The sequence below is a fragment of the Myxocyprinus asiaticus genome, chromosome 22 (assembly GCF_019703515.2).
Source record: "Myxocyprinus asiaticus isolate MX2 ecotype Aquarium Trade chromosome 22, UBuf_Myxa_2, whole genome shotgun sequence".
In the NCBI taxonomy this organism is placed as follows: Eukaryota; Metazoa; Chordata; class Actinopteri; order Cypriniformes; family Catostomidae; genus Myxocyprinus; species Myxocyprinus asiaticus.
Genome location: NC_059365.1, coordinates 31,198,652 through 31,220,558, shown reverse-complemented (window position 1 = coordinate 31,220,558; position 21,907 = coordinate 31,198,652). Strand labels below are relative to the sequence as shown.

Here is a 21,907-nt window from a genome sequence, read left to right as displayed (position 1 = left end):
GCAATCTCTCCCCGGATTGTGCACGGATTCCTCAGGCCATCTGTCTGGCACCAATTAGGATGATCTCGAATGCAGCTGTAAACAGGAAGGGAGAGATTGAAAATCCCATGGCAATACCTTTTTCCAGTTGCTGCCATCCAGTTATGTACTCCTGTGTTGCATTACATATTTTCAGGTCCCCATCGTAGCTATCTACCAAGCTCTTAATACACTCTGGTTCATGGAAAAACTCCAGTGCATAGCTGACGAGCTGGTGTAGAACCGATCCATAGGCATTTGCCAGGTTCATACAGACCATCCATCCAGACTACATGGAGGTCTTTCTTGTCTCTCTTGGCAAATTGATCTGCTCCCATATTACTGATGCCTGCTCCACAAACCCAGTAAAACCTGGTACACCTGCCTTTTGACAGCTTGTGTCTATGTATCCATTCTTCAGGAGGTAATCAGACATCCTCCTTGCTACCACCAAAAAGAAAATCTTTCCCTCCACATTCAGTAGAGCAATACTCCAAAACTGACTTATGTTGGTGGATTCCTGTTCTTTGGGTATAAAGATGGCCACTGCCCTTCACCATTCCAGGGGTATGCACTGCTTCTTCCAGGCAAGTCTCAGTAGTCTCCAAAACAGTTTAAGAACTGCTCATACAACCTATAAGGTATCCCGTTTGGGCCTGGGGCTGAAGTTTTCCTGGCTTTTCCTACCACTTGCCTTATCTCAATAGGAGCTACATCAAATCCCACTACTGGCTCCGCTGGCTGTGGGACATATCCAGGTGAGCCTAGTGGGCTGTCTTTATAGGGATCCCCTGGTTGTTCTTTCATGTGATCTTCTAGCTGTGTTTAACAGTGCTTTGAAAATGTAGCCTGCTATTTCTCTCTCTCTCTCTCTCTTTTGTGAAAGTTTTCTCTTCTTGATTTATGATGAAATGAATATTCTTGGTTTAAGGATACAGTATACAGAACTATAAATGTGTAATTGAGGAAATAAACTCAAAGTCTTGTTATTATTGTTGTTATGTGTTATTTATTTATTTATTTATTTTATTTTTCCCCTTTTTCACCCAATTTGGAATGCCCAATTCCCAATGCGCTTTTAAGTCCTTGTGGTCACGTAGTGATTCGCCTCAATCTGGGTGGCAGAGGGTGAATCCCAGCTGCCTCCACGTCTGAGACTACCAACCCGTGCATCTTATCAATGTGGCTTGACGCCATCCACCGAAGCATCCACGCTCAACTCACCACACGCCCCACTGAGAACGAACCACATTGTAGCGACCACGAGGAGGTTACCCCATGTGACTCTACCCTCACTAGCAACCGGCCAATTTGGTTGCTTAGGAGACCTGGCTGGGGTCACTCAGCACGCCCTGGGATTCGAACTAGCGAACTCCAGGGGTGGTAGCCAGCGTGTGTTACCACTGAGCTACCCAGGCCCCCCATTGTTATGTGTTATTAATGTCTTTATCAAGCATTACTGTCTGTATCAAGCAAAAACTGGTTTGAACTGACAAAGTCTATGGTAACTCAGATAACCACTCTGTATAATTATGTTGTGGCTGATTGGTGTATATGAATTGGCTACATCATTGTATTTTCCTCTCCACCAAAAGCTGGTGTGTGGTGAGTGTACTGGTGCATTATGGCTGCCGCGCATCATCCAGATGGATGCTGCACTCTGGTGGTGGTTGAGGAGATTCCCCCTATACTATGTAAAGTTCTTTGAGTTTCTAGAAAAGTGCTATATAAATGTAGCAAATTATTATTATCATTTTTTTATTATAATAAATCAATTACACAAAATGGTGATGAGTTTAAACCATAGCAAATGAGCAAGGTGCAATACATAACATGTTGCTAAAGCTATCTGTCAAAATCGAGTAATTTTAATCTCTGTTTGAGTAGAATATTATTTTTGGTTCAGGTAATATTACTATTAATAATTACTGTAACAAACATGTCATAACAACAAATGCCTCTAAGGTTCAAAACTCGAAATATTTACATTTCTTCTCTGTAAACATGTTCATTCACAATGGTTTAAAAAAAAAAAACACAAAAAAATATAAAATACCTGAAACATGCAAAAGTAAGTTGAAAGACTTTTTTACATGAGCCTGTTTTCTGATAAATCGCAATGATATGAACTATTTTCAAAATGTGGATTCATCACTTTCTTTAGAACAGTTCGATGTCAAGATATTTGTCCAAGAATGATTGTATGATTCCAACAGAGGCCATCACAGATAGGATTAATATGACACACAACGCCAAGTAAAACCCTGGCAATCTAGAAACAAAAACAAGGTTGAGCTGTAATGAGCACACATTTACCAAAAATAAGCACACGTTACAGAATTTAGAACTTACATATAATGACTTCCAGTATGTTTTGGTTATTACCTTTTCTTGGTTTCATTTATATAGCCAGTAAAATATATCTCTCTTCCCACAATATACAGAAATCCTCCAAGAGCAGCAAGTCCTGTGAAATCAGGGGAAAATTGAGTTCTTATATTAGACTAAGGATGTGTGAAGTTCCTCATTTTTAATGAGGAAATCCAACATAATTGTATTACTATAGCATTGTTATATAAATACGTACTGTATAACATACCTTCATTGCAAAAGATGCCAGAGGTCCACAATAGCACCAAGAAGATGGGATAAAACTCAACACCATTCTGGCTACAGAAATAGTGGACATATTTAAGATATTCAAGTTAGGATTATATGTGACATCTTTGTCACCCTAATTAAAAAAATTTTTTTTACATTTCTTATATGAATGATAAGTGTGTAATCTGAAGCGTTATGTATGAGAGGCATATTGAAGCAGATGATAATCTCTTAGCCTCATATCAAAGCTCATTGATCTTACTGGGCACGAAATGTTCTTTCAAACTCAGCTGGTCCAGTAACAGAAGGTGGCATAATTTTATGCTTCATCCTAGACCAGCCCACGCGTCTTGCCTGAAAACCTAAAAAAATGTAAACACTCTTATTCTGCCAGTTTTTCCACATGCATTGCTACAAGTCGTAAATAGTAATTGGTCTGGCATAGCCTATGATTCCCGGTATAGTATTATCTTGATAATCATTTAAAAGCTGAAGTGTGTAACTTTTCCGGTGTTAAAATACTTTCACCTACCCCGTCTTAATATACAGAAACAACTATAAGTGAACCATTCATAGGTTAATTTTCTTAAAAACAGTAAACACTGTCTGTGGCACTATGAAAATTCCTCTGCTTGTTTTATGTGACCCGTTTCAAGGGACACAATAACATTGACTCAACCAATGGTGTCAGTTGGGGGTGGGACTATCTGTTTGTTTGACCAATATGAGACGGGAATATATTCAGAAAGCTGTTTGATAACAGTGTTTATTTTTTGCAATTCGTTTGGTGCCGCAAGTCGCGGAAATGATACACTTCAGCTTTAAGTAAAGCTTAAAAAGAAAAGTACACAATGAAATACTCATCTGGGGTATAATTTTATGGCACCTTTTGTCTATAATAAATGTAATTTCATGTAATTGGTTAAGATATGAGTTCTGATATATGTTAGAGTTATGTCTGTGACAGAGTTTTGAAACAACTTGATATAGTCCTATTAACATCAAATATTATTTCATTTAACAATAGAAAAGCTTTGATCGATGTGTTCCCGATATTGTTAATGATTTCTAAATTTCTCTGGTCTTGGCATTGTTAATCAAAACAATATGTCACTAAATTCCGTTTTATAAAGATGACTGACTTCTGCCAAACTGACCTTTCATCTTTCGATTACAGATTAATATATTAAAGCGGGTTGGGGAGCTTGCGGTCAACGGTCTCATTTCTTTCTCCATTACTCACGTTTTAAGTTACTAGATTTAAGGCATATACTATTCAACAGTTAAAATCCACATGCACATATTTTTTTTTTTTAGTATTATTATGTAGGCTATTATATTATGATAGTATTTGCCTCCTTCACAAAAATAGCCTAAATGCGAACACAATCCTCACAAGACAGGGTGACAAGCGGTAAAGCCTTGTCCATAGGAAACGTTGTTTACATCATATTTACATTGATTAAATAACAGATAATTACCCATATGAAGAGCAGACAGTACCGACACTGCTGCGAGGAGAACTGGCAGATCCGAACTCATATTTTCTATAGGGCCTAATCCAAAGAGGAAAACAAAACTTTTTGGATAGTCTCACCACATCCGTGTCAGGTAAGTATTTCATCATTCCGAAGGCTCCGCCTATATGACAGAGCTACAGATCTGAAAATACCGGTTGACATGGTATGTTTGTGGGACTACAAGTTGGACCACTATTCGGACCATATTTGAGTTGGCATTGACAACGAGTTGGTATTATGTTTCGTGTTTTTGAGCTTGGACAATGCCACCTGAATTTAAATAAATCTACAAAACCAGTTGATCATTTAGAGCTGTCGCTACGCTAGACAGCATGTTCTCTTCTCCGTTTCTCGAGCAAATCGATCTTTTGAACCGGTTCTTTAAAACGAGTCTATGAAGGTAAAATTGTGCCTAAATGATTTGCATGCTCAGAGTTAGATGTGTGAAAGCGTAAAAATAAATTGCATGCGCACAGAACGTTTTGTAAAGGTGTAAATGAAGTTGCAAGTGTAAGAAAAAAAATATTAGCAATACTTAAATGCTTTGCATAAGTGTAATTCATGTGTTGTGAATCTGTAATTTCATATTAACACAAAGTAAATGTGGTCTTCTGACTTCTTTTTTTTTCCGCACTTACACTTTTGGCACTGTTTTTGCGCATAAACATGGCCAAAATATTGCAAACCTGCAATCAGTGATATGCAAGCAAAGAAAGTGTGTCATGAACAGCAAAACTGATTGAATCAGTCTGTATGTGTAAAATAAACTACTGCAAACGTGTAAATGACTTGTGTTAGTGGCATAAATATTTTCCAGAAATAATCCGATATACACTGTTCCGTCTTCCCTTTGTCGCGCTCACACTTTTGCCACAAATTTCTCACTGAAATAGTTTTGCAAGCATGAGGGGGAAGGCGGGTCTACCTGCTTCTAGTAACCAATCAAATGAGGTTTTCCTTGACCAGTTTACTCTGAAATTGTTTTAAATATCATACATTGAGCTGTATGGAATATACTGTACAGTAAATAGGTCAATCAGTTTGTATAGGGCAGAAAAGAGTAAAAACACACACACACACGTTCATACACTGGAAGCTGCGATGATACATGGCCCCCATTATAATATCAATCGACAAATCTGTAAACAACTTATTTAAATGCATGTGATAGTTTTGTCTTGTCTAATGTTAACCATTTAAAATTCGTACTGAACTTCAAACTTAGTGGCTGTTTGTTTTTCTGCAACTTATACGCTATGATGTACTTCTGTTTATGGTTACAAAAGCGATATGAACGACTTCTCAACTGCCCAATCGCAGTTGTTAGTAGCCAATCCGAACGAAGGAGGCGGGACTTACCAGAATGCAGTGCGGTCGGTGCTGATGATGTCAGACACTGTGCGCCGGGGACTGGCTGTTCAGAGCTCCTAAAAAACTTCTGCACCAGGCATATAGAAACAGAATATCCCTCTAATAAACGACAAAGGAAGCGCAAACATGGATAGCGATGACGATAACATAGAAGAAATGGTGGAAGGTACGATAAGCGTATTCACAAACGAGACGGTGTGCGTAAGTTTGTTTTTATTTGGTGTCTTCTCGCGTCCGGGATTTCTCGGCTGTCAGGCTGAACTTTTATGCAGTCTCATGCCGTGGAGGATTACCGACAGCTTTCCTCTGTACACATGCTGTCAAAGACACCAGAGGCCCGTAAACTTCTGACTTCTTTAATCCTCCAGATGAGTGTTATTAGGGCTTTAGAGGTAGTTAGTTAAAGCTCCCTCCTCGAGCTGAATTCTCAAGGGCTGAAAGACTACTATCTTTTTACATGCTCCAACACTTACACTATATAAAGTCGTTAAAAAATGTGCCAGCTAATCTGACCGCTGATCTCTTGTATATAGGATAGGTTTAAAACAATAATAATTACATGGTATTGTTGCCACGTGGTAGTTAAGGATCTGTGCTGGTTGTAAAGTTATATCTAAGGTTTTTCTTAACTTAAAGGTATAGTTCACCCAAAAATGAAAATTCTCTCATCGTTTATTCACCCTCATGCCATCCCAGATGTGTATGACTTTCTTTCTTCTGCTGAACACAAACAAATATTTTTAGAAGAATATCTCAGCTCTGTAGGTCCATACAATGCAGGTGAATGGTGGCCAGAAATTTGAATCTCCAAAAAGCATATAAAGGGAGCATAAAAGTAATCCATTAGACTCCAGTGGTTTAATCAGTGTCTTCTTTGAGAATTTTCAATTTTGGGTGAGCTGTCCCTTTAAGAAGTTTCTTGCAACTGGGGTGTTGACACAGTAGTTGCAAGTTAAGTATAAAAACACTCACCCCCTGGTTGCTCCAATGGTTATAAGTGTAGAGCAGAGCTGCACGATAAATCGCGATCTCAATTCAGACACCCATGCGATCTCATTTCTAAATGACAACGATTCTGCAATGTATATTAACATTCCAGTGGAATCCTGATTCTTTGTGTATTCTTACAAAGCAATTGTATATTGTGTGATATACATATAAATATATATTCATTTATATATCTAAAAGTGTCACTTACATTTTCGCATATTTTTAAAGATGTCGTTCCGTAAGTGTTCCTTGTGCGAGAGACACATCCCGCAATCAGATCAGCATGAGAGCTGCGTTAACTGTCTGGGCCGCACCCACGCAGAGTCAGCTCTCATGGAGACAGACTGCCCTCACTGTGAGGGAATGAGTCTAGACGCTGTGCTCACGAATCACCCTCGTTCTGAGGGACGATTCAGCCTCACGCGCCCTCCACCTGCCTCTTCTGTGATACCCGAGGATTCACACGAGGAGGCACGGCGGGGCCGCGAGGTTGAGCAGGATGACTTTGAGGTGGTCTTCATGGCAGCACATGCCCCGCGAGCCCCTCAATCTCTCCGAAGCGCATGTTTTCCGATATGCTATGTGCGAGAGGAGTTTCAACCTTCTGAAAGAGCGGGCGGCCTCGTCTCGTTCAGCGGTTCTGACGCTGGGGATAATAATGACGATGTCATATCTCGCGCTGCATCAAGCGAGTGGTCAGTGGATGATGCTGTCGCCCCTCCCCCCAGCGAGGGAGAGGAACGTGCATGTGCCACTGACAGGGAGATGCTCCACGTCCTTACAAGGGCGGTCGAAGAGCTTAACCTTGAATGATCTCCCCCAGATGAACCTGAACAATCTCGCCTCGATGAATGGTTCCTGCAGTCTGGACGCCGTCAAATGGCAGCGTCCTGCAAATCTGCCCCATTTTCCCCCGAAGTTCATAACGAACTATCTAAGTCCTGTTGCGCGCCCTTCTCGGGGCGCTCGTGCAGTGACGCCATCCTCTTTAATGTGGATCACAGGGAAGAAAACGGTTATGCCCAATTACCCCCTGTGGAGGAGGTGGTAGCGGCACACCTCTGCCCAGCGAGTGACATCACGTCCCATACATCCTTCCAAACAGTGTCGACAAATGTCCGCACTGGTGGGACAAGCTTGCTCAGCAGCAGGACAAGCTGGATCAGCTCTCCACACAATGGCGGTGCTCCAGATATTTCAAGCCAAGCTCCTCAGGCAAATGGACGAGCACGGCTTCGATCCGGAGACATTCAAAGAGCTCTGCAGTCTGCACCACTACAGACTTAGTGTTGCATACTATGAAAGTCACTGCGCAGGCCATCAGCAAGTCCATGGGCATCCTGGCAGTTCTAGATCGACATATATGGCTGACCTTCACAGAAATGAGTGATAAGGAAAAAGCCACTCTGTTGGATGCGCCAGTGTCTCCAGCCGGCCTCTTTAGCGGCTCTATGAATAAAGTTGCTGAGCATTACGTCACGATTCAGCAGCAGTCACAGGCTATGAGACACTTTATGCCCTTGCTTTGTTTCGAGCCAGCGCCCAACTAAAAGCCCCATACCTGCTGCCTCATCGGTACCTGCATATCAGCACGCGCAGCAAAAACACTCCTGACGGGCACAACCCTTTGAAGTGGAAAGCAGAGCCCATTGTTCCCTCCGGGTCTGCTCCAAAGAAGGCTCGGTTGGAGACACAAAACATTGTTCCCCATCTCCCCACTACTGTTTTCCTTCAAATATTGTTGTTCACAATATTATTCAAAATGTTGTTTCTGTGTCTTGCACTCAAATAAATGCAATAAAAAAAATACAATAAGTGCAAAAAAAGAATACAGCATTCGTTGCAAATGCACAAGTTGCTCACACATTCTCAAAAAGCCCTTTTTCCTCTTAAAAGCACACACACTATGCGCAACTGCTTCTTTATTGTGAGCGACGTATTATATCATACGGTAAACAAACCGAATTGCCCTCTGTCCCACACACGGATGCATGGCGAGCCCTAATGGATATTTCAGAATGGGTGCAAAAAAACTATCGAACATGGTTATACAATCCAATTTGCACGTCGTCCACCCGTTTCAATGGCGTTCTGTCTTCCACGGTTTCATCCGAAGATGCGCCAATATTACGAGCCGAAATTCACAATCTCATCATGAAAAACATTGTGCACAGCCATTATATTCTTGTTCCAAAGAAAGATGGTGGACTTCAGCTGATCCTGGATCTGAGACATTTAAATCGTGCACTCACAAAGCGGCCATTCAAAATGATTACTTCAGAAACGGATCTTATTGCATGTATGCCCACACGATTGGTTTATGTCAATAGATTTGAAGGATGCATACTTTCATATCCAATTTGTACGACATCACAGGATGTTTTTGAGATTCGCGTTCGAGGGAACGGCGTATCAATTCAAAGTCCTACCCTTCGGACTGTCTCTGGCTCCTCGTGCATTCACAAAGTGTATTGATGTGGTTCTCGCCCCTCTGAAACTGAGCGGCATGCGCATCTTGAACTACCTCGACAATTGGCTGTTACTGCTGCAATCAGAGGCTCTGTTATGCCAGCACAGAGACTTACTGCTTCAGCATCTAAACAGCTTGGGCCTCAATGTGAACTGGATGAAGAGCACGCTCTCCCCCAGCCAAAAAAAAAATCTCCTTTTTGGGAATCCACCTCGACTCCACAAACGAGCGCGTTCAGGCCATTCTACAGTGTCTGTCTCGGTTCAAACTGGGGAGAACACTTCCACTGAAGCTGTTTCAGGAAGCATTGGGATTTATGGCAGCAGCATATACGGGCTGAAGCGCCTTGTGCCACAACATGCTTGGTGCCAAGGGCGCATGCACATCACTATATCCTGCTGCTGTATAGCTGCTTTAGCAGCATGGACAGCTTCTGCGTTTTACCAGCGAGGTGTCATGCTGGGGCAAGTGGACATGTGGTGCCCAGACCTATCAGCTGTATTTCTAGCCTTAAAGCTTTTTCAGTCAGAAATAGCAAACTGTCATGTCCTGGTTCGCTCAGACAACATGACAGTTGTGGCATATATAAACCACCAAGGCAGAATTCAGGAGACTTCATCCTCAAACTCTGTTGAGGATTTGGGAAATATTCGGCAAAGCAGAAATCGATCTAGATGCCTCAGTGGAGAATACCCACTGTCCCCTCTGGTACTCAAAGTCCCAAGCCCTGCTGGGAGCAGGCGCAATGGCACACAAATGGCTGGCGAAATGCAAATATGCATTTTCCCTGGTATGCCTGATCACTCTGTCATATGTAAAGTCCGAGAGGACCAGGAAACGATTCTATTAGTTGCGCCGAAATGGCCCAACCAGCCATGGTTTCCGGAAATGATAGAGATGCTCTACAGCTCGCCATGGGAAATACCGCTGAGGAGGGATCTACTCTCTCAGGCACAAGACCCAGTAAACTGCCCCATTCATGAAATTCTCATATTTCTTCAAGAGCAATTAGACGCAGGACTCACCCTGTCAACACTCAAAGTGTATGTGGCAACTATATCTGCGTATCACGCACATGAAGCCGGTGCCTCTATAGACAAGCACGATTTAACCATAAAGTTCCTTAAAGGAGCAAGACGATTAAACCCACCTCGGCCGGCCACAGTCCTGACTTGGGACTTAACTTTAGTCCTAAAAGCTCTCACAGGACCCCCCTTCGAACCTTTGGACTCTGTTGATTTGCACATGCTCTCCATTAAGACCACACTATTGATGGCTCTGGCCTCAGTAAAATGGGTCGGAGACTTACATGCACTATCAATCGGCAATTCATGTCTGGAGTTTGGCCCCAGTCTTTCAAGAGCCACTGTCAAACCCAGAAAAGGCTATGTACCTAAGGTCCTAACCACGCCCTTCAGAGCGCAGGTGGTTCACCTTCAGGCCTTCTTCCCTCCTCCATTAATTCAGATGAGGAACAATAATTGCATTTGTTATGCCCTGTGTGGACACTACACACATACGTTGAGTGTACACGCCAGTTCAGACCATCTGATCAGCTCTTTGTATGCTATGGAGGATGCACAAAATTAATGTCCATCTCCAAGCAAAGACTTTCTCACTGGATTGTCGATGCAATTGCCCTGGCTTATGAGTCGCAGGGTAAGACTTGCCCAATTGGTGTTAAAGCACACTCAACTAGAGGCATGGACTCCTCATGGGCATGGACGAATTGTGTGTCCTTACAGGACATATGGTCCTCTCAAAATGCATTCGCAAGGATTTACAACCTAGACGTAACGTCTCTCTCTTCACAAGTCCTCTCTGTTTAGAGTGCCTGCTATCCATTGGCCAAATATATATACTTATGCTGCTCCCTTTTAGGAGCTCCCCATCTTTTACACAACTGCCTGTATTAGGCCGTTGTAATTTACCATAACTCACAAGCACTTACATTATAAATAAACTCCTTTCCTGACTGGGTTCCTGAAGGAGTTAATTCATACTATATGACTATAGTTCACATATTTGTTCTGAGTGCTCCCCTCGGCCCAACACGAGGGTCACTCACTGTGGTATATTCTTGTCTGTCGCTGTCCCACGAGACCGTGGCATCATGCTTCCTTTCTGGGAGGTTATGTCGTGTAGCGTGGCGTGATGGGATTCGGTTCCCCATATGCATTAATAAACGCAATTTCAAGTGTACCGAGTCGTAAGGGAACGTCTTGGTTACATACATAACCTCGGTTCCCTGAGATGAAGGGATCAAGACATTGCAAACACTGGCCGCACCACAAGACAAGACACTTCTTCGAGGTGTGAGCGATGCACTCCTTGTTCTCAGTCAGAAATTCTGAGGAAATGGTGTTTGTGCACCTGTTTTTATAGCGGACCGTTTTGCGCCAAAACAGGCGGGGCTTAAACACCATAGCCAATATTAGAATATTGGCGTTATTGTAGAGAGATTTCAACTAGTCCTCATGGTAGCGTAGTGACTCGCCTCAATCCGGGTGGCGGAGGATGAATCTCAGTTGCCTCCACGTCTGAGACGTCAATCCGCACATCTTATCACGTGGCTTGTTGAGGGGCATTACTGCGGAGACATAGCGCGTGTGGAGGCTTCACGCTATTCTCCGCGGCATCCACGCACAAGTCACCACGTGCCCCACCAAGAGCGAGAATCACATTATAGCAACCACAAGGAGGTTACCCCATGTGACTCTACCCTCCCTAGCAACCGGGCCAATTTGGTTCTTAGGAGACCTGGCTGGAGTCATTCAGCATGCCCTGGATTCGAACTCGCGACTCCAGGCCCCCTGCACTTGTGTCTTGTGATGAATGCAGTGCTCCTGCACGAGACTCTGCGCTGTTTTTAATCAAAATACCCCTCTTTAGGTGATATTAATGTAAACAGCTGTTAATGAATTACGAGAGTGTAAACAGATGGGATTAAATCTGCACTGTCTTAACGAGATATTAAAGCAAACACAGTCGTTATTGTATAAGCAGATGGGACAAATTATGTATATGTAGTGCATCCGGAAAGTATTCACAGCGCTTCACTTTTTCCAAATTTTGTTATGTTACAGCCTTATTCCAAAATGGATTAAATTCATTATTTTCCTCAAAATTCTACAAACAATACCCCATAATGACAACGTGAAAGAAGTTTGTTTGAAATCTTTGCAAATTTATTAAAAATAAAAACCGAAAAAAATCACATGTACGTAAGTATTCACAGCCTTTGCTCAATACTTTGTTGAAGCACCTTTGGCACCAATTACAGCCTCAAGTCTTTTTGAGTATGATGCTACAAGCTTGGCACACATATTTTCGGGCAGTTTCTCCCATTCTTCTTTGCAGGACCTCTCAAGCTCCATCAGGTTGGATGGGGAGCGTCAGTGCACAGCCATTTTCAGATCTCTCCAGAGATGTTCAATCGGGTTCAAGTCTGGGCTCTGGCTGGACCAATCAGGGACATTCACAGAATTGTCCCGTAGCCACTCCTTTGTTATCTTGGCTGTGTGCTTAGGGTCGTTGTCCTGTTGGAAGATGAACCTTCGCCCCAGTCTGAGGTCCAGAGTGCTCTGGAGCAGGTTTTCATCAAGGATGTCTCTGTACATTGCTGCATTCATCTTTCCCTCGATCCTGACTAGTCTCCCAGTTCCTGCCGCTGAAAAACATCCTCACAGCATGATGCTGCCACCACCATGTTTCACTGTAGGGATGGTATTGGCCAGGTGATGAGCGGTGCCTGGTTTCCTCCAGACATGACGCTTGCCATTCAGGCCAAAGAGTTCAATCTTTGTTTCTCATGGTCTGAGAGTCCTTCAGGTGCCTTTTGGCAAACTCCAGGTGGGCTGTCATGTGCCTTTTACTGAGGAGTGGCTTCCGTCTGGCCACTCTACCATACAGGCCTGATTGGTGGAGTGCTGCAGAGATGGTTGTTCTTCTGGAAGGTTCTCCTCTCTCCACAGAGAAATGCTGGAGCTCTGTCAGAGTGACAATCGGGTTCTTGGTCACCTCCCTGACTAAGGCCCTTCTCCCCCGATCACTCAGTTTGGCCAGGCGGCCAGCTCTAGGAAGAGTCCTGGTGGTTCCAAACTTCTTCCATTTACGGATGATGGAGGCCACTGTGCTCATTGGGACCTTCAATGCTGCAGACATTTTTCTGTACCCTTCCCCAGATCTGTGCCTCGATACAATCCTTTCTCGGAGGTCTACAGACAATTCCTTGGATTTCATGGCTTGGTTTGTGCTCTGACATGCACTGTTAACTGTGGGACCTTATATAGACAGGTGTGTGCCTTTCCAAATCGTGTCCAATCAACTGAATTTGCCACAGGTGGACTCCAATCAAGTTGTATAAACATCTCAAGGATGATCAGTGGAAACAGGATGCACCTGAGCTCAATTTTGAGTGTCATGGCAAAGGCTGTGAATACTTATGTACGTTATTTTTTTTTTATAATTTTTTTTTTTTCGTTTTTTATTTTTAATAAATTTGCAAAGATTTCAAACAAACTTCTTTCGCGTTGTCATTATGGGGTATTGTTTGCAGAATTTTGAGGAAAATAATGAATTTAATCAATTTTGGAATAAGGCTGTAACATAACAAAATGTGGAAAACGTGAAGCGCTGTGAATGCTGTTTGCACTGTAAGCTGCATGCAGACTGTTATAGGCATTTAGGCATTTTTACTGCATCAGATCAGTATTAATGTAGATCTATCACACAGTAAAGAGTGTCAAGTATTTAAGTAGTTTCATTTTGCATTAAATTACCTTTTTTAATGTTAAATGTTTAATTGCTACTTTTGTTAAAAAAAAACTTAAAGCACTGTTTACTATGTTCTCTATTTAATTACTAGCTGTTGAATAATTCCTTTATAAGCTTGAGGCAATTTTTACAAGAGAAACACTGAAGTCCACATTGTTTTAATTTAAATTAATATTTATTTAAAAACAGCTTTTGTGAAATAACAGTGTTTTATTGCATATTTGCTTAAGTGCAATACCAAGTTAACGTAGAACTGTTAATGAAGCTTTTTTTTTTTGCTCGTTTTGCTTTTTACTTAGCATGTGAGAAACAGGTTAAATGTTTATTATTATTATTATTATTATTATTATTATTATTATTATGCTTTTTTTCCCTTTTTTTGTTTTTGTTTTTGTTTTTGTTTTGTTTTTTGTTTTTGTTTTGTTTTTTTTGATAATCACAAGGAGCTGTTTGGTTTATAATGTATTCATTTCCCCCTCTTGTGGGCTTAGGACATTTTAAATTTATATATTTGATTTACAACTTTATTGCATTTTTGCATAGATTGAAGCAGATAACATTTTGTCAGAACCTCTAGTAAATTACATGTTACTTTTAGTACCCTTAAGTCCAGGTTTTGTAAATCACTGAAATATGAATTTTTCTTCAGAATCGTGATCTTTATTCTAAGCAAAAAAAAAATCGTGATTCTCAATTTATCCAGAATCATGCAGCTCTAGTGTAGAGTCAAGATGAAAAGTTCTGGCTAAATGTCAAGTGTGATCAATGTGATCATGTCTCTACTACTGACCTAACTGTTAACCAGGCCTTTTAAAGTTAATATGTTATTCTAGGGTATTAATTGCATTACTGTTTTATTTTAGCACAAGAGATGACAATGAGGTCTGAATATCTATTGTTTGTGTGCATTTAGTCTATCATTTTGCTTTGCTCTGATTACGATGTCCTTATGCTTTAGGGCCTTTGGATGAAGATGAGCAGCCTCATGGTTTCTGTACTGTAACATACTCCTCCAGTGACAGATTTGAGGGACTCTTTGTTCATGGGGAGAAGAATGGAAAAGGCAAATTTTTCTTTTTCGATGGGAGGTATGTATGAAATTTGGTGTTGACACCATTGTTGAGTCTGTTCTTGATTTCCAGCTTGTGATTTCATAATGATCTCTTAGTCATTGTTGAACAGACTCCTGGATATTTTTATAATAGTCCAAAATCATATCACTGTGAATCAATCTCTTTCAAATGCGTCACTAGCAGTCTTGGATTGAATTAACTTTCTTAATTTCCTTTTTTCATTCCTATCTCTGAGTGTCTTATGCCCGCACTCAAAATCCACCTTTGGTATCCAATTTTTCTTCTACCCATTCAGAAGGGTTCTTTTTTACTACAAAAGTGTATCCTGATCATCCAAGAATCCAAGACACAGAATCTGGCTTGAAGTTTTGCTTGCTTCCAGGATGATCTATATGAGCTGGTGTTACTTCACGGATAAATGTAATTATAATTTACCCACATATCACCCATTGTTTGTCTCTGTAGTACGTTGGAGGGTTTCTATGTGGACGATGCTTTACAGGGCAAGGGCATTTACACATATGAGGATGGAGGAGCACTACATGGGACGTACGTAGACGGCGAGCTCAATGGACCAGCTCAAGAGTTCGATTCTGACCGTCACCTGGTCTTCAGGGGCCAGTACAAGGACAACATTCGCTGTGGCATGTGCTGGGTCTACTACCCGGTGTGTTTTTCACGTGGTCAAAGAAATAAATAATTCTACTGACAAATAGTTTTTGCAAACAAGTTTCAGTTTAATGTGTGTGAATGCCTGAATTTGGTTCCAGGTTTCTGTGTGTATAAGGTTTTTTTTTTCTCCAATGTTATGTGAAGGATGGTGGCTGTGTGGTGGGGGAAGTGAATGAAGATGGAGAGATGACAGGAAAGGCGGTGGCCTATGTTTACCCTGATGGATACACGTCTCTATATGGCACCTTTGTAGACGGAGAACTTATTGAGGGTCGACTTGCTACTCTTACCACTCAAGTGAACAGCAGACCACACTTCACTGTTGATCCAGACAGTTAGTTTATATTCTTTTTATTCTCTCATATTTCTTATCTGGAATACTCAGTATTGCTACTTTAAAGGAATATTCCAGGTTCAGTACAAGTTAAGCTCAATCAACAGCATTTGTGGTGTAATGTTGATTACCACAAAAAAAATGTTTTGACTCGTCCCTCTTTTTCTTCGGAAAAACAAATATCAAGGTTACAGTGAGGCACTTACAATTGAAGTGAATGGAGCCAATTTTTGTAGGGTAAAGGCAGAAATGTGAAGCTTATAATTTTATAAAAGCACTTATGTATTATTTGTGCTGTGAAGTTGTTTAAATCATCGCTTTTATGGTTGTTTTATGGTTTACACCATTACGTCGCCATGGCAACGAAGTTGTAAAATTGGCTGTAGCTTTGCACACAAAAGTGTATTAAGCAATTTTATCACAATAAAATCATGTTAACACGCATTGTTTATGTATTGTGGCTATACTTTTGAAATGGTGAGTATTTTAATGTTTACGGATTGGCCCCATTCAATTCCATTGCAAGTGCCAGATTTTGCTTTTGGAAAGGTTGGACTAGTCAAAATGAATTTTTGTGGTAATAAATATTATGCCACAAATGCTGTTGATTGAGCTTAACTTGTATTGAACCCAGAAAATGTCTTCAAACATACACAACTCTTTGTACCACTTTGTTGTTTTTGTTTTATTATTGAAAATACATGCCAGACTCTCATATTTTATTGCAATTTAAATGGCATATAAAGGGATAATTCACCCAAAAATGAAAATTTGGCCATTATTTAATGACCCTTTTCACTCCAAACCACTATGAATGGGGTTCCTCCATGGAACACAAAAGGAATTTCAGAGGAGCTGCATTTCCATCCAACTAGTTTTGTGCATTTTGAAAATGTGCATAAGAAATCCTGAATAAACTCTCAAAATTTGCATAAATGTGGTGCGCTAGGTGGATTTTCTAGAACTTCGCATTAGTTAAAATGAATGATGACGTGTCATGACCATTTGTAAAGCATGATGACAATGCGCTCGTCGGATGGTATAGGTGTGCGAGAGCTTGATGTGACTGGCTCAGTGAAAGTTCCGACTATGGCACACAATTCTTCAAACATAGCCCTGGTTAGTCGAAAGTGCTTCACCCACAGATCGTCGTTAAAGTGAGTCCTCACTGTCCACCAGAAAAAATATTATTTTTTGGGATTTGTACTTTACTCGAGTGCAATTTAAACTGAATACTTGTACTTTTACTTAATTACATTTCCAAAGAAAGAAAATAGTACTATTTACTCCTTACAATTTTATTTCAACGTGAAAAGTACTCACTATGTTTTTGCAGATCATTTTCTTTCATCTTACTAGATTGAAGCCGCCTTTTCACTGCATCCGACAAACGACAGATGACAGACCAGAGGTCAGTCATTTCAAACGGAGTGTAGCGACGGCTGTGTGGAGTTCCGACCATCTGCAGAGGTGGAATTTCGGATCTGATTTGAGCTTCGGATACGTTGAAATATTTGCGCGACAAGACCGTATGTGACCGCCAGACTGAATGTGATGTATTCATTCAAAACTATGAGCACGAAGTGAGAAACACTGATGGTTTTTGTCCTAAACTTTATTCTAAATGCCTGCTACTTCTCCAGATTGGACAGTTTTGAAGTAAAAAATTATAATTCATGATGCAAATAAACAGTATCTATAAGAACAAAAGGCATTTGTAATTAAATGTGTACATGTCATTTACTTCTACACTTGCCTTCATATTTTTCTTTTTCTTTTTTTTTTTTTAATTTATTTTTTTATTTTTTTATCTTCTCTATTTCTTAAGGGGCTGGGTGCTCTGACATCGCAATTCGTGAGTGCCTTCTCCCATGCAACGAACATTGTGTGACTGGCAACGTTTTTGCAAAATAAAATTATGTGGTTCATTACAGGTCTCTGGGTAGTTCTGAGTGAAATGTCCACTGTGTGGCGCTAAAAGCGAGTGAAATGTTCTCCCGAACAGATGAGGTTTTTGAGGTTAATGTTCTATCGAGATTTAAATCAACAAAACTGACCTCCCTACCTTAAACCTAAACCTAACCGATGGTGTCAGAAAAAGCAAATGTGAGATCAAAAACACGCTCACGTGTCGACTTGCATGCTCTTCAGGACTTTTACCCCGGTCCTTTTGTATCGCATATGTAACACTCTATCAAGCTTGTAAATGTAGTCGGTTATGTAATGCAAACGTTAAAATGAGTCATGTGCTATAGTAAAAGTATTTATATGTCATAAGATAGCATTGTGTGAGGAACAGAGTGAAAAGTGTTTATGAACTGATATTCTGACGTTTTACTCGTGATTTTAGTGAAAGGGGATAAAAGTCATCGTTGTTTTAGCGCCTGTAGTGTTCATTCCACCAGGACATTACCATGTTACGTACAACAGGCCACATAAAATCATTTTGCAAAAATGTAGTTATTGTACATGAGTCTTGACCAGGCATGACAGGTATGACTTGATATGACAGTCTTCAGAGACAATAAAAACGTGACATAACAAACCAATCGAATTAAACAACATCCTCTCTCACACAATCTCCTGTCTTGATTTCAAAAGTAATTTTTTTTATCCTTAAGTACAATTTAATGTGAATACTTTTTTACTTTCACTCAAGTATGTTTTTGGCTAGGTACTGAGTAAAATTTTCTCTCAGTATCCATACTTTCAATTAAGTATAATTTCTGATGACTTTTTACACCCCTGGGTATATGGAGGCTGTCGGCGAATGGGAATATGCCATTTGAGCCCTCATTATGTGAGCTATTGCACTTATTCTGCAATGTCTCCTGGTAGCATTTAATAACATAATGTACAATTGCTTTATTACAGCAAATACAACTCTAACCGAAGCAAAGAGGTCGTTCAGCTGCTCTATGACAAAAGGCGAGCTCCCTCAAGATAACAGTTCATGGAAACGCGCTGTTTCGCATTTTCTTTAGTCACATTTTCAGAAATGTGCATTAAATATGATAAACATTTTGATGGAAACCCGGCTAGTGTTTATTTACCATATAATGCAAGGACCACCATTAAAGCACAGTAAAAGTAATTGTTACTCATGCACTTTTCCAAGGCTCCTGAAGCCATTCGATCACTTGGTGTGTTTATAAATTATTTTATTTGATTTAAGAGTGAATAATGTTTTGTTCTCTTCATCAAACAAAGCAAGCATATGGCTTCAGAAGACTTGGAAAACAGTGCATGAGTCATATCGATTAGTTTTACTGTGATTTTATTGATGTCTTTTCTCAAGTTTGACAGACCAAAGTCACTATTCGGTTACATTTTATGGCAGATAAACCCTGATATTTATGAAAAATCACCTTTTGTGTTCCATAGAAGAAAGAAGTCATACAGGTTTGGAGTGACGTAAGGGTGAGTAAATAATGATAAATAATTTGTATTTCTAGAAAAAGATGAATATGGTTTAATGTGGCATAAGGTTTATGGTAATCGGATCGAAAAGACCAACTTACTCTAATTGCAAAATGACTGTAGTTTAGGTTAATCTTTTATATATATATTATATATAATATATATATACTGTTTTTTAGGTCCTGTTTACAGCTACGATAAATCCACTCCTTCCTGCATCGCTGGACATAAACTGTTGCCAGACCCCTATGAGAGCCAACGGTTGGTGCAAGCTGTGATCAACCATGTAAACCTCAATCTATCAAATCTAGTTTAAAAACAAAACATGTACTCTTTTGCTTCTTTTCCAGATAGAATGTCTGTTTACTTGTTTCTCTGGTTGAACTGTCCTCATACAGCATTTCTTGTGTATATAGCTGATATGTGATTGGCTTTTGATTTCTCTAACAGTGTTTATGTGGGACAGTCACTTATCTCTGGAGCTGGGGAAGGGCTATTTGCAAAAACTGAAGCTAAGGCTGACACAGTGATGGCTTTTTATAATGGAGTCCGCATTACACATTCAGAGGTGTGTCTGTCTGTCTGTCTGTCTGTCTATTTCCATTTTATGTTGTAATTCAATTGTTAGAATTGTTGTTGTTCTTATTAATGTTTCATTTGACAGGTGGACAGTCGTGATTGGTCCATGAATGGAAACACCATTTCATTGGATGAGGACACAGTGATTGATGTTCCAGAACCATTCAGTCTAACGGAGAATTATTGTGCATCTCTAGGTCACAAGGCCAATCACTCTTTCACCCCCAACTGCAAATATGACCCGTGAGTTTGAACACACATTCAATAAATACACTTTTTTGGTTTCTTACATTAGTTTTAGTAGTAGTTTGATTTTTGCCCAGGTTTGTCCACCCTCGTTTTGGGCAGATAAAATGCATCCGAACAATCCGTGCAGTACAGAAGGATGAGGAACTTACTGTTGCTTACGGTTATGACCATAAGACATCAGGGAAGTCTGGTCCAGAGGCACCGGAATGGTACATGAAGGAATTGCTGGAGTTTCAGCAGAGTGAATCGGGAAAAGGGGCTGAAGAGGCCTGCTGAAACCCCTCTCACCTCTGTCAACATGCCTCAAAAAGCATTATCTTCCTTCTACCCGAACAACCACCAGAAAATCTAACCGTGTCCTCTAACTATCTTGCAGTGTGCTAACACTAACAAATAATAATTTTGTTTGCTATTCTGTTACTATTTCTTCTCTCAGATATCCTCATTTGTTTACAAGGACTGTAACTGTGAAATCTTTGCTCAAATCACTGAGCTAGCTGCAAAATGGTTCTATGGTTCTATAGTGTGGAAGGTCTAGTATGTGTCTGTTGGTTACTTGGTTGGTTGTACTACAGAATACAGAGATCGAAACAAGGGCAAGTGATTTCTAAGAATTTGGCTGAAATCCAGGCAGCTAAATTATTGTAACTATTTCTTGAGGTATTCAGTGTCTTTACCACAATTATGCAGTATTAAACCAGTATTTTGCCTTTTGCTGCTGATGTGTTCCCCTAAATAGTTTTACATGTTACATGGTTGGTAACACCAGCAGTTATTTACAAATCTGTCCTGTCTCTTGTGGCATATATGGACAGAATCTACAGTTAAAGGGATAGTTCACCCAAAAATGAAAATTCTCTCATCATTTACTCACCCTCATGCTATCATAGATGTGTATGACTTTCTTCTGCTGAACACAAACAAATACTTTTAGAAGAATATTTTTCTGCTCGGATGGTCCATTCAATGCAAGTGCATCTTTGAAGCTCGAAAGAGCAGATGAAGGCGGTATTAAAGTAATCCATATGACTTCAGTGGTTTAATCCATGTCTTCTGAAGTTATATGATAGGTGTGGGTGAGAAACAGATAAATCCCCCTCCATCCCAGTAGGTGGTTATATGCACGAAGAATGCAAATAGCCAAAAACAAAAAAAGAATGTGAAAGTGGAGATTTACAGTAAAAAAGGACTTAAATATTTATCTGTTTCTCACCCACACCTATCATATCACTTCAGAAGATATTGATTAAACACTGGAGTGTTATAGATTACTTTTATGTGGCCTTTATGTGCTTTTTGAAGCTTCAAAGTTTTGGCCATCATTCACTTACATTGTATGGACCTACAGAGCTGAAATATTCTTCTAAAAATCTTAATTTGTGTTCAGCAGAAGAAAGAAAGTCATACACATTAGAGATGGCATGAGAGTGAGTAAATGATGAGACAATTTTCATTTTTGGATTAAATATTCCTTTAACTTAAAAGGATCTAGTGGTCTTGAAGTACAGTATTATACAGGGGAAACATTTATTTGTGTTATTTTTGTGTTTGTTTTTCCACACCGAGAGTGAAATGAAAAATGTTCATCGCAAAAAGAAGTGTTTACGCAAGATGAATTTGTTGGGGAAAGATTGAGGATGTATGTGAGAGTAAGGCTCAAGGGTTAAGGGAAATCTTAATATGGAACTGAACTTCAGCCTTTGATATGCAATAGCTATCTGCAAAGATTTATCAATAAAAAAAAACTCCCAAAGTAACAGTTCTTTTGACTCATTTATTAAATGTTTTTCTCAGCTACTTTATCACGAGCCAGTGTATAATACATAGTTTTAAC

At 40.2% G+C, this 21,907-nt stretch overlaps 2 protein-coding genes across 10 annotated transcripts; one reads left to right on the top strand and one right to left on the bottom strand.

Moving 5' to 3' along the window:
- Positions 1 to 1,001: 1,001 nt before the first annotated feature.
- On the bottom strand, positions 1,002 to 4,260 carry mgst2 (microsomal glutathione S-transferase 2). Its single transcript, XM_051649897.1, has 5 exons — positions 4,101 to 4,260; positions 2,882 to 2,981; positions 2,618 to 2,688; positions 2,404 to 2,485; positions 1,002 to 2,290 (listed from the first exon to the last, which is right to left on the bottom strand). The coding sequence occupies exons 1-5, from the start codon at positions 4,159 to 4,161 to the stop codon at positions 2,179 to 2,181; spliced, it is 426 nt and encodes a 141-aa protein (XP_051505857.1). The 5' UTR covers positions 4,162 to 4,260; the 3' UTR covers positions 1,002 to 2,178.
- Positions 4,261 to 5,522: 1,262 nt separating this feature from the next.
- On the top strand, positions 5,523 to 21,833 carry setd7 (SET domain containing 7, histone lysine methyltransferase). Of its 9 annotated transcripts, none has more exons than XR_007892524.1 (8): positions 5,523 to 5,676; positions 14,705 to 14,834; positions 15,285 to 15,486; positions 15,636 to 15,825; positions 16,871 to 16,982; positions 17,185 to 17,408; positions 17,654 to 19,245; positions 19,425 to 19,531. XR_007892524.1 is itself a non-coding variant. In XM_051649866.1 (8 exons), the coding sequence occupies exons 1-8, from the start codon at positions 5,637 to 5,639 to the stop codon at positions 20,347 to 20,349; spliced, it is 1,122 nt and encodes a 373-aa protein (XP_051505826.1). In that variant the 5' UTR covers positions 5,523 to 5,636; the 3' UTR covers positions 20,350 to 21,833. The 9 variants fall into 9 exon arrangements, 5 of the variants coding, with proteins under 5 accessions (XP_051505826.1, XP_051505827.1, XP_051505828.1 ...); XM_051649866.1 differs by lacking the exons at positions 16,871 to 16,982; positions 17,185 to 17,408; positions 17,654 to 19,245 and adding exons at positions 19,696 to 19,813; positions 19,910 to 20,067; positions 20,148 to 21,833 and having other exon boundaries at positions 19,425 to 19,506; XM_051649867.1 differs by lacking the exons at positions 16,871 to 16,982; positions 17,185 to 17,408; positions 17,654 to 19,245 and adding exons at positions 19,696 to 19,813; positions 19,910 to 20,067; positions 20,129 to 20,359 and having other exon boundaries at positions 19,425 to 19,506.
- Positions 21,834 to 21,907: the final 74 nt, after the last annotated feature.

Excerpts from the sequence above, each read along its gene's own strand:
- setd7 (XM_051649866.1), top strand. The coding sequence starts at position 5,637 with ATGGATAGCGATGACGATAACATAGAAGAAATGGTGGAAG. Across the intron at positions 15,487-15,635 it reads TGTGCTGGGTCTACTACCCG|GATGGTGGCTGTGTGGTGGG; the intron begins GTGTGTTTTTCA and ends TGTTATGTGAAG. Across the intron at positions 19,814-19,909 it reads TCCGCATTACACATTCAGAG|GTGGACAGTCGTGATTGGTC; the intron begins GTGTGTCTGTCT and ends TTCATTTGACAG.
- mgst2 (XM_051649897.1), bottom strand. The coding sequence starts at position 4,161 with ATGAGTTCGGATCTGCCAGTTCTCCTCGCAGCAGTGTCGGTACTGTCT. Across the intron at positions 2,982-4,100 it reads ACTGTCTGCTCTTCATATGG|GTTTTCAGGCAAGACGCGTG; the intron begins GTAATTATCTGT and ends ACATTTTTTTAG. Across the intron at positions 2,689-2,881 it reads GAAAGAACATTTCGTGCCCA|CCAGAATGGTGTTGAGTTTT; the intron begins GTAAGATCAATG and ends CTATTTCTGTAG.